The sequence below is a fragment of the Echinops telfairi genome, unplaced genomic scaffold (assembly GCF_000313985.2).
Source record: "Echinops telfairi isolate 266 unplaced genomic scaffold, ASM31398v2 ScPeMD7_7468;HRSCAF=8506_0, whole genome shotgun sequence".
NCBI lineage: Eukaryota > Metazoa > Chordata > Mammalia > Afrosoricida > Tenrecidae > Echinops > Echinops telfairi.
Genome location: NW_022111369.1, coordinates 14,017,693 through 14,030,033, shown reverse-complemented (window position 1 = coordinate 14,030,033; position 12,341 = coordinate 14,017,693). Strand labels below are relative to the sequence as shown.

Sequence of the window (12,341 nt, the reverse complement as noted above, 5' to 3'; positions counted from 1 at the left end):
ACATCCTCTGGTCTAGCTAGATTTGTAAGGTAGAATTGGGATGATGATAGTTGGGGTGGGGGGAGCATTTAAAAATTAGAGGGGAAAGAAATTTTTTTTAAAGAGACTAACTCTTTATGGGAGTACAAAGCCTCATCTTATCCCACAGAGTGGTTGATGGTTTTGAACTGCTTACCTTGTGGTTAGCAGTCCGCTATACCTCTTCTACGCCTAAGTTAAACTATATTTTAGAAACACGAACTTTATCAGACCAACATAACCAACACACAGCAACTTACCAAAACAAAAAAGTTCTTAACATCAATCCTGCCGCAAAGCCAGGCTAATTCCTCAAATATTTTATTCAAGTCTGTCCCTTTCCCAAGGTTTGCCAAAACTTCAGTTGGTTACAGCAGTAAGTTCAAGTTCATGGGGTTCTACCTTTACATATAGTAGCTATCATCACCGTGTTCCACAATCATGTTAAGCCAATCTCATTCATCTTATACAATACAAAAACCACCAAAAGGCTACAACCGGTCTGTTAAACCACAAGGTTAGCTGTTCAAAAACTACCAGCAGTTACATGAGAGAAAGAAAGATGAAGCCTTCTACTCCCATAGAAAGTAAGTCTCAAAAACTCACAGGGGCAGTTCTACCCTATCCTATAGGATCACTGAGTTGGAATTTACTTGTTAACAGTTGAGGGTTTTTTGTTTTTGTTGTTACAAGCCATATAAAGGAGCCCTGGTGGTACAACTGGGTAAGTATTGAACTACTAACTACAGGTGGGAAGTTCCAACCCACCAGTCAGTCCACAGAATAAAGATGAGGTTACCTGTTCTCATAAAAAATGTACAGCCTAAGAAACCCTATACAAGGTTTCTACAACTCGGAATTGACTCTACAGCAGTAACTTTGATTTGGTTGGAAAGATATATATAAATTAAAGTTAGTTTATTTCTTCCATTTGTCTTTCAAAATTAAATTTTACTTCACTAGAAAAAAACTGTATGGTCATATAACTTACCACTATGAAACAGCTTTGCTTGGGAAACTTACACATACAAAATTCTACTTCAGGCCTGGATTAAAATGAGGTTATAAAGCAGGAAGATGAATGATTTAAGTGCTTTTGCAATCTAATATAAAAGTACAAGTACACCTTAGGGATATTGCAGGTTCAGTTCCAGATCTCAATAAAGTTATATATTGAAAAAAGGTGAGTCACATAGATTTTTGTTTCCTCTTTATATGAGTTACGTTTACTCTACAGTTTAGTCTGTAAGTGTGCAATAGGCCATGCCAAAGTTCATGTGATTGTCAGAATAACCAAAATGTGACACAAAGACCACGCTGTTCGAAAAATGACACCAATAGACTTTCTGAGAGCTATTACAAACCTTCATTACAAAAACAAAAAGCAAAAAAGCATTAAAACAAGGCATGCCTATATGTATATTCTCCCTGAATATTAACTACCAAATTAGGCAGACAATGCTGCAATCAATATCCAGTAAAGATCACTTTAGCTTTACTATGAAAATACTTTATGAACTTTTAAGAACTTTAATACATTTCTATGCACCACTTAATATGAGTCGCTTCTACTCAGTGACTCCATGCAGCAGAGTTGACCTGCCTCAAAGTGTTCCCTTTCTTGACTGTTACTTTTTAAAAAAAACATGCCAAGCCACTTAGAATGTTCCAAGAACTTTTAGATTAGTACCTGCGTGCTTAACTACTTGCACCACTACATTTTTAAGCATAAAATATGTAGCTATAAATAGTAAAGAAGCAAACAATAAACATCTCACAAATATATAGCTACTAGTAGTTATTTTCAAGAGAATACTCCTTAACATTTTCAAAAAACTAAGCTTACAAACTTTAAATCCAAGTTTACTTTGGAATTAGTAATGACTTTGAAATTCTGAAAGCTTCTTGTAAGTATTATCAGTACAGGGACTACACATCTGTTTCATTACATCATGGACAAGATATTAACTTCCTGTTTAATTGTAATTATATGAGAGATTAAGTATGCTTGTTCATTAGCAAGGTACCAAGAATGGTGTGAATGAATACTACATTTTTTTAGATCACTATAAAATGTTCTGTCAACATTATCTGAAATAAACAATGTCAGAAAGAAAAACTTAGGTTCTCAGTTTTATCTATGGAGGCAAATAATTTATATAATGAGGGGTGACCGGGAGCATTAATATATCTCAGTGGAAGAAAACATCAAAGCATTACATCTTGAAAATAAATAAGTAACAATATAGTTATTCACAGCAGAGATCCTTATTAAGTTTTCAAATACGATAAGTTTACCTATAAAAAGTTGGATCAAAGGTTCCTAATATATATAATGTCATGGGTATAAACACATAATACAATCTGTAGTTTGAGTCAACTATAAAAATATTTTAAACAATGGGTTTCTTCCTTCTCTCATAATAAAACTGAGGATAAATCGTATTTGAAGAGGGAATATGGCTAATAAAATACTGCCTAAATATACCTGCTATTATTGACACCATTCAATTTTAAAATATTACTGCTGTTAGCAAAACTAAATCAAGAGCAAAAAATATCCAGGTAAAGAATATCGTTGAATTGTGCTTACTTTAAACTGTGAGAAAAATCAAAGATAAATTACACTTGTAACAATGACTAAGTGTAGCACAGGCAAACATTTAAACAGATTGTAGTCTTTAACAATAGTAAGCAAAGCTGCTGAACGGACATCAATTTTCACCTAATCTGGTTTAAATAAATGGTTTCACTGCGATTTTTTTTTTTAATACTCTGGGACTAATGTCCTAAGGGTAGGACTTCAGTAAATATCAATTAAATCACTGCTGTATACACCTGTAGGTCTTATCCAGCTCCCAGGATGGGCTTGATAAAGGGAACATTTCAAAATTATGCCTGTTCCCAGCAATGATTAAGTCTGTTAAGACCACCTATGTGTACCTGTACTTTAAAAAAATTTCTGAACATTCTGGTATATAAACTCACTGATTAATAGTCATCTCAAATTATATATACATTAATGAACAGAAAATACTACTAAACAAAAGAATGCTAAGGCCAATCTAGAATTCTGGGTTCAAAATTTTATTGGAGACGTTTTTACCCCCGTGTTAGGAAGGTCAATTTTTTCTTTAATAGAATGGGATCACTATAGTTAACACTTTGAAGACTTTTCAAGAACTGACAGTATCTTTAAGCTATTATTAATATAGAAACTTGAAAGATTAATCTTGTTACAAAAGAAATCTTTTCTTGTGCTAGCAAAAGTATTCAACTTTACATTCTTAAGCACTAGATAACAAATGAGCAAGAGTAGTGTCAAAATAAGTCACCATTATTCAAATTAAAATGTGAGGTAATTATATGACCAATGTCCTGTCATACACAGCAAGTTGGTAAGCTACTAAAGACTGAAAACAAAGGAAGCCTGAAAGTAAGAAACAGTCTATCCATTCCTACTGAGAGAAATGTCCCTCCAACCCAGCTAAGATGCCCCTACTGCCCTAGAGGAGAATACCCAGAAACAATTTAACGACTTCCAAAACATGTTAGCTTAAATCAATTTACCAACTAGAAGAGTGAGGATCCACTATCCAATTCAAGGCCATCGAGTAGACTCCAACTTGTCTCAACTGTGCAGGACAGCGCAGAACTACCCCATGGGTTTCCAAGACAAAACTGTAACAGGAATCGATGGCCCAACCTCTGGGAGAAACTCATGATCCAAGAAACTACAGACCTCCCACTAGCAGCACAACTCACAGCCCACCCCTAGTCCAAGACTAAATCCCAATTACGTATTTAAATGTGAAATGGGGGGTGGGGGGGAGGTTTAATCTAATTTCAGGTAGCAATAATGAAAACCACACCTATTCAACTTTTAAAAAGGCATGGGAAATGATTCAAAATAGCAGAAAAGCATGGAGCTTGAACTCAACTCTAGCTAGCCTCTTTGTGTCACCATTTCCTTAAAATGGGATTCAGTGGCGCTCACAGGGTTGTTGGAAGGTTAAATGAGCTAATACTAGAAAGGGGATTAGAAATAGTCCCTGATATGCAACAAATACATTATTGGCAGCAATTATATATGCAAAATAAAGGATAATATGAATGGAAAGATTCTAGTCAGATTGCCTGGGTTCTAATCACAACTCTGACATGAGTTTTTAGGCTCTGTGTACCTCCTCAGTTTTCTAATCTCAAAAATCAAAATAGTACTAACTACTTCCTAGGTTGGTGTTAAAAGGTTAAACGAGCAAATAGAAAGACTTCAAACAGCATTGACATATTAAAATTATTAACACTTAATATTACATAAGTTCTCTGCAAAGTTCTCCTAAATTATCATTACTGCATTGTGTGTATTTATACCTTAAATACAAAAGTGTAAGAGGGAGGTCGTCAAAGAGTACCTGGAAAAATTCCATCATTTGTCCAGAGAAAATTTTGAAGGCCCTCATCTATATTTATTTTGTTAAAAATGCAAATGGTAGCAAAATTGTCAATGGCCTTCAAACAGCACCAATCAGCTTTTGATTACAAGCCCTTTAAGAATGTTATTACCGATTTCCAAATAATACAGGGGGAGAAAAAAACAAAATAAAGGCAGGTTGTTTCCTAAAGCAGCTTGGTCTAAGAAATATTCAAACTAGACCATAAGAACACAGCTGAAACAAATTCAAAGGCTTGTTAAACAAATGACTTTAAGACAGGTAGTTATTCCAACAAGCATTTCAAGAGATTACCGAGGAATAATTGTATTTAAAATTTGAAGGCTTCAGAACAGAATGAATTCAAACAAAATACACTTGACAAGAAACATCACATTGGCATCAATGCCCATTTTACGTCATATTTTATACTCAAACCAAATCCATTGTCACCAAGTCATTTCCAACTCAGAAGCAACACTACAGGACAGAGTAGAACCACCCTCTAGGGTCTCCAAGGTTATAATCTTTATGAAAGGAGACAGACTACATATCTCTCCCATGGGTCAGCAGGTAGGTCTATAACCTTACTGTGGTCACCAGTCATGAGCTTTAACTTAACCACTGTAATCATCAGGGTTATTTATTTAACAAAGGGGTCTAAAAAGCATCCTGCTTTCCTCACTGTCCACTCACTAAAATTGTTTGGATCTGGGATGTATTTTTAAAAAGCTTCCCCATGTGATTCTGACAACAGCTGAAAACCGAAACAGATGCACTTGCAAAATTGTGTACAGGTTAAACAATACTGTTCCACATACACTTATTTTCGCAATGTGGAAAGTGTTATTGTCTCAAGTATCTGTATTCTATAACACCTCCCCCCAATAGTTACGGGGGACAGTCAGGTAACAAGTTAAAGTTGTACAGCTAAAATGCTAACTTATGTATTCTGGCTCCAGTATTCACAGAATTAACATTACATTTTATATTGCCTCCAGAACTTTCACATCATTTTATAGAACAACACTTTTCCATGTGTTGTGGGCCTTCAAAAGTTAGGCCTGATTAACAGAGTGGTCATCAAAGTTTTTTCTTACTCGCCATTCCTTGAGATGATTCTCAAAACACCCAAGCATTAGTTTAGAATTCACAGAAATCTACAATGACTATGCAATGTTTCTCTAAAAAATTCCAAGGTTTCAGCATCACTACATTAGAGTGAATGATCTAAAGCTTCACCTTCCATATAATGCCAGTTTTGGCTAATAAACATCAAGGTCATACTTAATAAATGAAAATTAAGTCCCTTCAGTAAATCAAGTTCTTGCTATTCCTTCCAAATAACACTCTTGAAAGAAAAAAAAAAATAGCCTATCAAAATCTACCTAACCCACATCCCTTGCCTCTTAGTTTCTAGTAAGGCTCCATTTAGTCCATGGCATATTTTTTCAAGTTAGCTGTAAATACTCCACCCTCTGCGATTGTGCAAGAACCAAACACTACAGGAACACAAGTTGCAAAAAAATAAAAATAAAAAGGGGGTGGTGGTGTTCAGAGTTTGAGTATCCCGGCAGGGGGCCCCTTTCTTACAGCAATGTAAAAGTTACCACTTAACAAAGATTTATTATTTCATATTATTACGAAAGGAGATGCCGGAAAGAGCCTGAACCAGTTAAAGCGCCGCCATCTTAAAATGCGGGATAGAAGTTAGAGCAAGAAAATGAGACTAAACCACCGGAGGAGGAGGTTCCGCTCAGTCCCCAAGCCTCGAAAAGCCTTTTTTTTTTTTTTACAACTGAGTGATATTTTACTATCAGACCACGGATTAGGTGATTGGGGGGGGGGGGTAGAGACAACAACAAAACGGCCTTATTCAAGGATGTTATTAAATAGCTTGAGGGCAAAAATAGGTACCTTCTAGCTTTTCCGTACAGCCATCCCACCCCATCCCCTTCAGAGACCCAAAGGAAAAGGAAGCTAGCTATCCAGGCTCTCACATCAGTTCCTGCGTGCCCCCGACATACCGCCTCGGAGGAACAGCAGCAACTACAAAACAGAGGAAGTGGCAACATTGTGTCACCCCATCTCCTCCCGGCCCTACGGACCCGGTGTAACCTGCCCAGCGTCAGCGAAGAGTTCCTGTCTAGATTCGCTCGGATCAGACTCGGCCAGGTTTCTGGGATCTTCCCCCAGATGGCCGCGAAGCTTGGTTTTACAACTAAAAGTTCACAAGCACAAGAATAGGAAGCGCCATGGCTTCTGCCAAAGCTTCTCCCCGCAATCCCGATCCTCACCCGGAACTCTTCTGTAAGCAGCAGAAAATTGAGGTGCCTTAAAGAGCAGCTTCCCAGTCCACCTACATCCCCATTTCCACCGACACCATGGAAATACACTTGCATGTGCCCTGCATCCCAAACTCAATTCCCCTCCCCCCTCAAAGTACACCCAATGCGACCCGAAGATAGGTATTTTCAGAATTCTACTTCTCCACCCCAACGCTCTCTTCCCATCACCCCGTTCTCCCCGGCCCTGGGGTTACCTTATTAATCCGTTTCAGCGCCATAGTCCGTGCTTTTCGTCTGGCTCCGCACTATCTCGGTGTGCGCTCGGAGGTCCAGCCAAAACTCTTTGATTATCCGGGCGGCGGGCGGGGAAGGATTGTCTCTTCGTCTCACACCGGCTCTGCCAGTCACAGGCGCCTTTTGCAAAAACGAAGCAGATCAGCACTCGCACGGGCCCGGGAGAGACCCTGATGAATCCAAGTCCCTGAAAACGGCCGCGATCCGGGGTGGGTGGGGTGGCAAGGCCACCAACAGCCTCTATGCCGTGCTTCGGCCCCAAGAGGCGGCGAGGGTGACGGGGAGAGGTGGGGTGGCTACAGGTCTGACTTCCAGGCCTCTCGAGAGGAAGAGACCCAGGTGGGAGAGGAAGAGGCGTAGGAGAAAGGGGTGGGTGCTGGGCAGGGTCCGGAGCCCAGCAGAGGAGGAGCCGGGGCCTAGTCGGCGCTCTGCCGGCGTCACTAGGGCAGAGGAAGGCAAGGGGGGAGGGGGAAGCAAGAGACTCCGGACAGACGCCGGGCTTCTTTCGTTTTCTGCTCAAAGGTGCGGCCGGGGCGGGGAAGGAAATAAAGGAAGAGGCTTGGTATGTGTTGCTGTCCCCGCAGCTAGGCTATTCTGTGTCGCCCCTGACGCCACCGTACACTCCGCCTTCCAGCGCGCGCCCGTGCGCGGCCGCCCGCCCAGCCACCGCCACCACGCGCCCGCACTGCCCCTAAGGCTCCGGCTCCGGCGCGAGAGGCAGGAAGAGGCTCGGACCCTGCCAGCCTTTTCACCTCACCCCACCCAACAGGCTGGTGGTCAACTCAACCCACTTAGGGCCCGTATCTCCCCTCGCCCGCGGCCAGTGGGCCGGCCTCCCTTCCCTTCCCCTGGCCATCCACACCCACGCGTACAGAGGGGCCGGGGCCTCCCTCGAGCTGCGGCCTCGGCCTCCTCCCGCGCGGCAGCTGGTGCCTCCCCGGCCCTACGGGGCTCACGCGCGCGACACAGCCACAAGATGTCCGCTCTGACGGAACTACTGCCAGCTGCCACGCTCCGCCCCTCCCCCCTCCTCCTGCCTCTTCACCGCCGCGTATCAGTCCGCCAACGCCGCCGTCGCGAGCACAGGACGAGTCTAAGGGTGAAGGGGGACGGTTTACTTCCCACGTCCAGGGTCGAGGGTCTCTGTGCCACTCCCTTTTCCTTCTCCTTTCCCGTACGGCACCTCCTTACTAAACGGAACAGAGGTGGGACTGGGAGGGCGGGGGCCGGAGGCGGGTCATGGGCTGGGGGAGGGTAGACGAGCGGCGGAAACCCTCAGACGAAGAGAAGCATCGAGAACCGGAAGGAGACCATGGGAGGAAGGTAAAGGAAGCGGCAGCTGCGCGGTCGATCCCTACGCCCCTCCCAGCAGCATCCCCGTTTCCTCACTTGGTATTGAGGCGGCGGATCTCGCGAGAACCTCGTGGCTGGCTTAGTGGAACTGTAGCGCTGCAATGACTTAGGACCGGTTTTGTGTGCTCTTCCTGACAAGAGCCCGCCCCCCGAACCGCAAACTATCGCGAGAAGCAGTGAGGCTGGCTCGAAGTTGGGCGGGACGCTGACGGAGAAGCACCGCCCCTCAGTGCTTATGCTGGAGGGCGGGAGAGGAAATGGAATTCCCCGGACTGGTAAGAGCGCGTGCTGACACATCCTGCACCCGCGCGCCCTCTCAGGAATGCGCGTTAGGAGGTGCCAGAGGTACCTTTCGTCGAGGTAGACCGGAGCTTTTGAGGTTGTGAGTGCAGCAGGTGAACAAAATTAGTCGTCTGTCTGAGTCGGCTAACCAGTGGGTGGAGGCACATCATAGGAGCCCGTATTTTAAATAGAACCCGGTCGACCGCTATCACCTTTTACGTGAGAGCAAATCGAGTGCCTTTCTGACTAGAGATTTCCTGACTGAGTAGGCACAGGGACCAGCTTCCACAGTTAGCCCAACTTAGAATCCATTAGGACGTGGAAACAGGCTCACTACTGTAATGCCACGCTGTCTTCCTGTTGCTGTTTCCATTCCTGGAGAACTCAGGAGTGGGGCTGCAATTTCAGAAAGGGGCGAAACCCAGTCAAAACAGGTGGACGAGCTTTGAGTCAGAAAACCTCAATATTTACCGGAATATGTTAAGTTGTTAGGCGCGGTAGGTTTGGTTCCGACACTTAGCGAGCCTATGTACAACAAGATAAATCACTGCCCATTCCCCCGACATCATAATTGTTCTTATGCTTGAGCCCATTGCTGCCACATTACTAATTCACCTGGTAAAGGTCCTTCCGTTTTTTTGGCTGGCTCGTTACTTTACCGATCAAGATCACCTCCTCCAAGGACTTGTCTTTCCTGACAACATGTCCAAAGTATTCTGGCTGTATTTCTTCCAAGAATACATAATGGGAGTTGGAGGGGGCAGGATATGAGAGAGGATTATAAACACCCCCAAATCCAAGCCCACTGTCTTGGATCGATCCCAATTCATAATGACTTCTTTTGGGTTTATCCAGACAGCATATCTGGGGGACAGCCTCTCTCTCACAGCTGGTGGAGTGGAACAGCCAATGTTGGGTCAGCAGCACCCCCTAACCCAGAGCACCAGCAAGCTTCATTAAAAGGCAGTAAGGTTTTTTTTTTTTTTTTTTTAAGACAATTTAAAGGCAGGTAAGCCCTAACCTGCTTAACGTTTTAAAAATATTCCTTCATGACTCCACTTACCAAAATTGAAATCTTGAGACTTTCATGGAAAAATATACTTGTTTTTAAAATAAGCGTAATTTTTATTAAGAAAAACAGCAAAGGAATCTGTGTTGTGGAAATTATTGCCTAACAAAAACTTAACAGGTCAGTGATAAGTGGTCTTATATATCCGTGGTTAAGTGACCATACAAGAGGGTAGAGCATTTAGTAAAACAATAAACTCAACTGCTTAATGTTGATACAAATCACCTGGGGCTTTTATTCAAATTGAAAACCTTGCTATATTAGGCCAGTTATAGAGCCTGAGGATGTCTGTATTTGTAACAAAGTTCTCAGATACTGTGGGACACATTGTCAGTTATAGGACACAAAAGTGTTGATTACCTACTATACTGGATACATCTACCCTTTCCTTTGAATAATCTCTCATTGGTTCTCTTTCCTTGTAGCCCTTTAGAAGCTCAGGATTAGGCATGGAGGTAGAGGGAACATTCCTGTTTTTGTTCTTTCCTGTTGCTTCCCTGCGTGATCTTCCTCTAGTTACTTCAGAGCGTTTCCTTGAACACTCAACTAAACCTAACAATAGCTGTTCTTCCTTACAGGGTTATTGTGTGGTTCCAGTGCCATGATCTGGGTGAGAAGAGAAAATGCAGTGCAATTACATTATTAACTAGTCAAATATTAACTGGCCATATTGGGAAGCAAATATGTATTAACAACAGCAAAACACACAAAACCCAAGATATAATTGCCAGCCAGCCAACTACGTCAAGATGACCTCATATGTTTCAGGGCAGAACTATGTTCTATAAGGTTTTTAATGACTATTTAAACTAGGTCACCAGGCCTTTCTTCTGAGGTTCCTGTGAGTACTCTTGAATCTCTTGTCTTTTGATGAGGGGCAAATACATGAACTGTTTACACCACCCAAGGACTCTAATATAAAAAAATAAAGCCTACTGCCATCAAGTCGATTCCTAAGCAGCGACCCTAGTGGACAGCAGAGCATTTCCTAGGGTTTCCCAAACCAAATCTGTATAGGAGAAGACAACCTCGTCTTTCTCCCTTAGAGCGACTGGTGGGTTTGAACATTGAATTTGTGGTTAGCAACCCCGTGCTTAACCCACTGAACTAAGGATCCCTATAATAAATATAGGTGACATTTCTTGAATACTTGAATGAACCAGGTACTGTACTTATTAGCCTCATTTTGGACATGAAGAAATTGAGACAATGATTAAGCTACTACCTCAAGGTCACACAAATTGTAATCAATATAATTAAGAATATTTGAGTTTCATATTTTTTTAATATAGAAAGTAGGAGGGTAGTGCCTTTTTAAAAAGTGTTTCTTTAATAGAACCTAAATAAAGGAGGGGTGTAGTGGAGGGCTGTTTCCCACGTGGTTTGTCTCCTCAGTCATTGTCCACGGGACTCTGAGAAGCTGTAGGAATATGCAGGCAGACTCAAGGCCCAGCTTGATCTCTGACGTGAAAAAGGACTGTACATCATGGGGCTGAGCCCTGTGGTCCTCCATGCCACCTGGACAGAGCCCAGGGAGAGTGACCTCCCGGGAGTATCCATGTTGGGGAGTAGTATGTTTTATTTTTCTATTTAAAATGTCATCTAAATCTAATTTATGTCTTACTCAGGCATCCTTTATTGAATAAATATACCCCTTTATTAACCCAGAATAGTGATATGTACCATGGTTTTTTATATTAAAGCTTGTTACAAATTGGCCCCTCTGGAGCTTTTCTTTATATACCTTACTGAATAATATTTTCTATCACCCTATACCTCAGCTTCAAAAATAACAATAATGCACTCATTGTCATCCTCTAAGAACTTCACTATAAATTATATAGGAAGTAGGTATATTTGGTTCTATTTCCATTTATAGATAGACGGACAAGAATATGTCTTCAAAGATCATACGTCTAACCAGAGTTAGAACAAGAACAGCATTAAAACCTTTGTCTATGTAAATTGTATTGTGACTATTAGGAAAAATCATTACTATTCGCGACAAGCAGTCACTCACCTGTAAGTTTGTTGTACTATGATAGTTGGTGTATTGTTTTGCTGGAAGCTGTATAGGCCATTGGTATTTCAAATCCCAGCAGTGTCACCTGTGGTTTCAGCAGACAAGCAACCTAAGATTTAGAAGAAAGGCCTGGCAATTTATTTCTGAAAAATATGTTATGACAACCTATGGATCACATCAGGAGGGATCACTTTGAGGAGAATATATGTGGTGGAATGGAGTATATCCTCCATAAGAAGACCCTTGAAGGTAAAGATTGGCTTCGTACCTGAAATGATGACCTGAAACCTTCCAGTAATTATGAGGAAGGTGTAGGACCAAACAGTGTTTCTTTCTGTTGTTTTATAGAGACACCACGAGTTAAGAGTTCACTTGATGGCAGCTATCTTATCCATCTGTCCTGAACCAGAAGTTAAGAAACAAGAGCTCTGAGAGAACTTGGGAAAGGCTTCTTTAGGCCCAAGCTTTTTATCTAGAAAACTAGCATTGGGGTACTGAGATTCTTAACAAGTCCAAAGTTCTATGAAGCTCTTATTTTGAGTGGCTGGATAGATTTAAAAAATGAAGAAGTATAAACATAG

General features: G+C 41.9%; 1 protein-coding gene and 1 non-coding gene across 2 annotated transcripts in view; both read right to left on the bottom strand.

The window, feature by feature from the left end:
- Nucleotides 1-8,006, bottom strand: part of UBE2D3 (ubiquitin conjugating enzyme E2 D3) — a 33,427-nt gene extending 25,421 nt beyond the window's left edge. The window contains exons 1-2 of the mRNA XM_030888613.2: nucleotides 7,906-8,006; nucleotides 6,994-7,153 (exon numbers count right to left, since the gene is read on the bottom strand). Of these exons, the coding sequence (XP_030744473.1) occupies nucleotides 6,994-7,017 (24 nt within the window). The 5' untranslated portion in view covers nucleotides 7,018-7,153; nucleotides 7,906-8,006. The remainder of the gene's footprint in view (nucleotides 1-6,993; nucleotides 7,154-7,905) is intronic.
- Nucleotides 8,007-11,102: 3,096 nt separating this feature from the next.
- LOC115873374 lies at nucleotides 11,103-11,302 on the bottom strand. Its single transcript, XR_004048375.1, has one exon. It is a non-coding gene; the product is annotated as a small nucleolar RNA SNORA73 family (small nucleolar RNA).
- Between the last annotated feature and the right edge of the window lie 1,039 nt (nucleotides 11,303-12,341).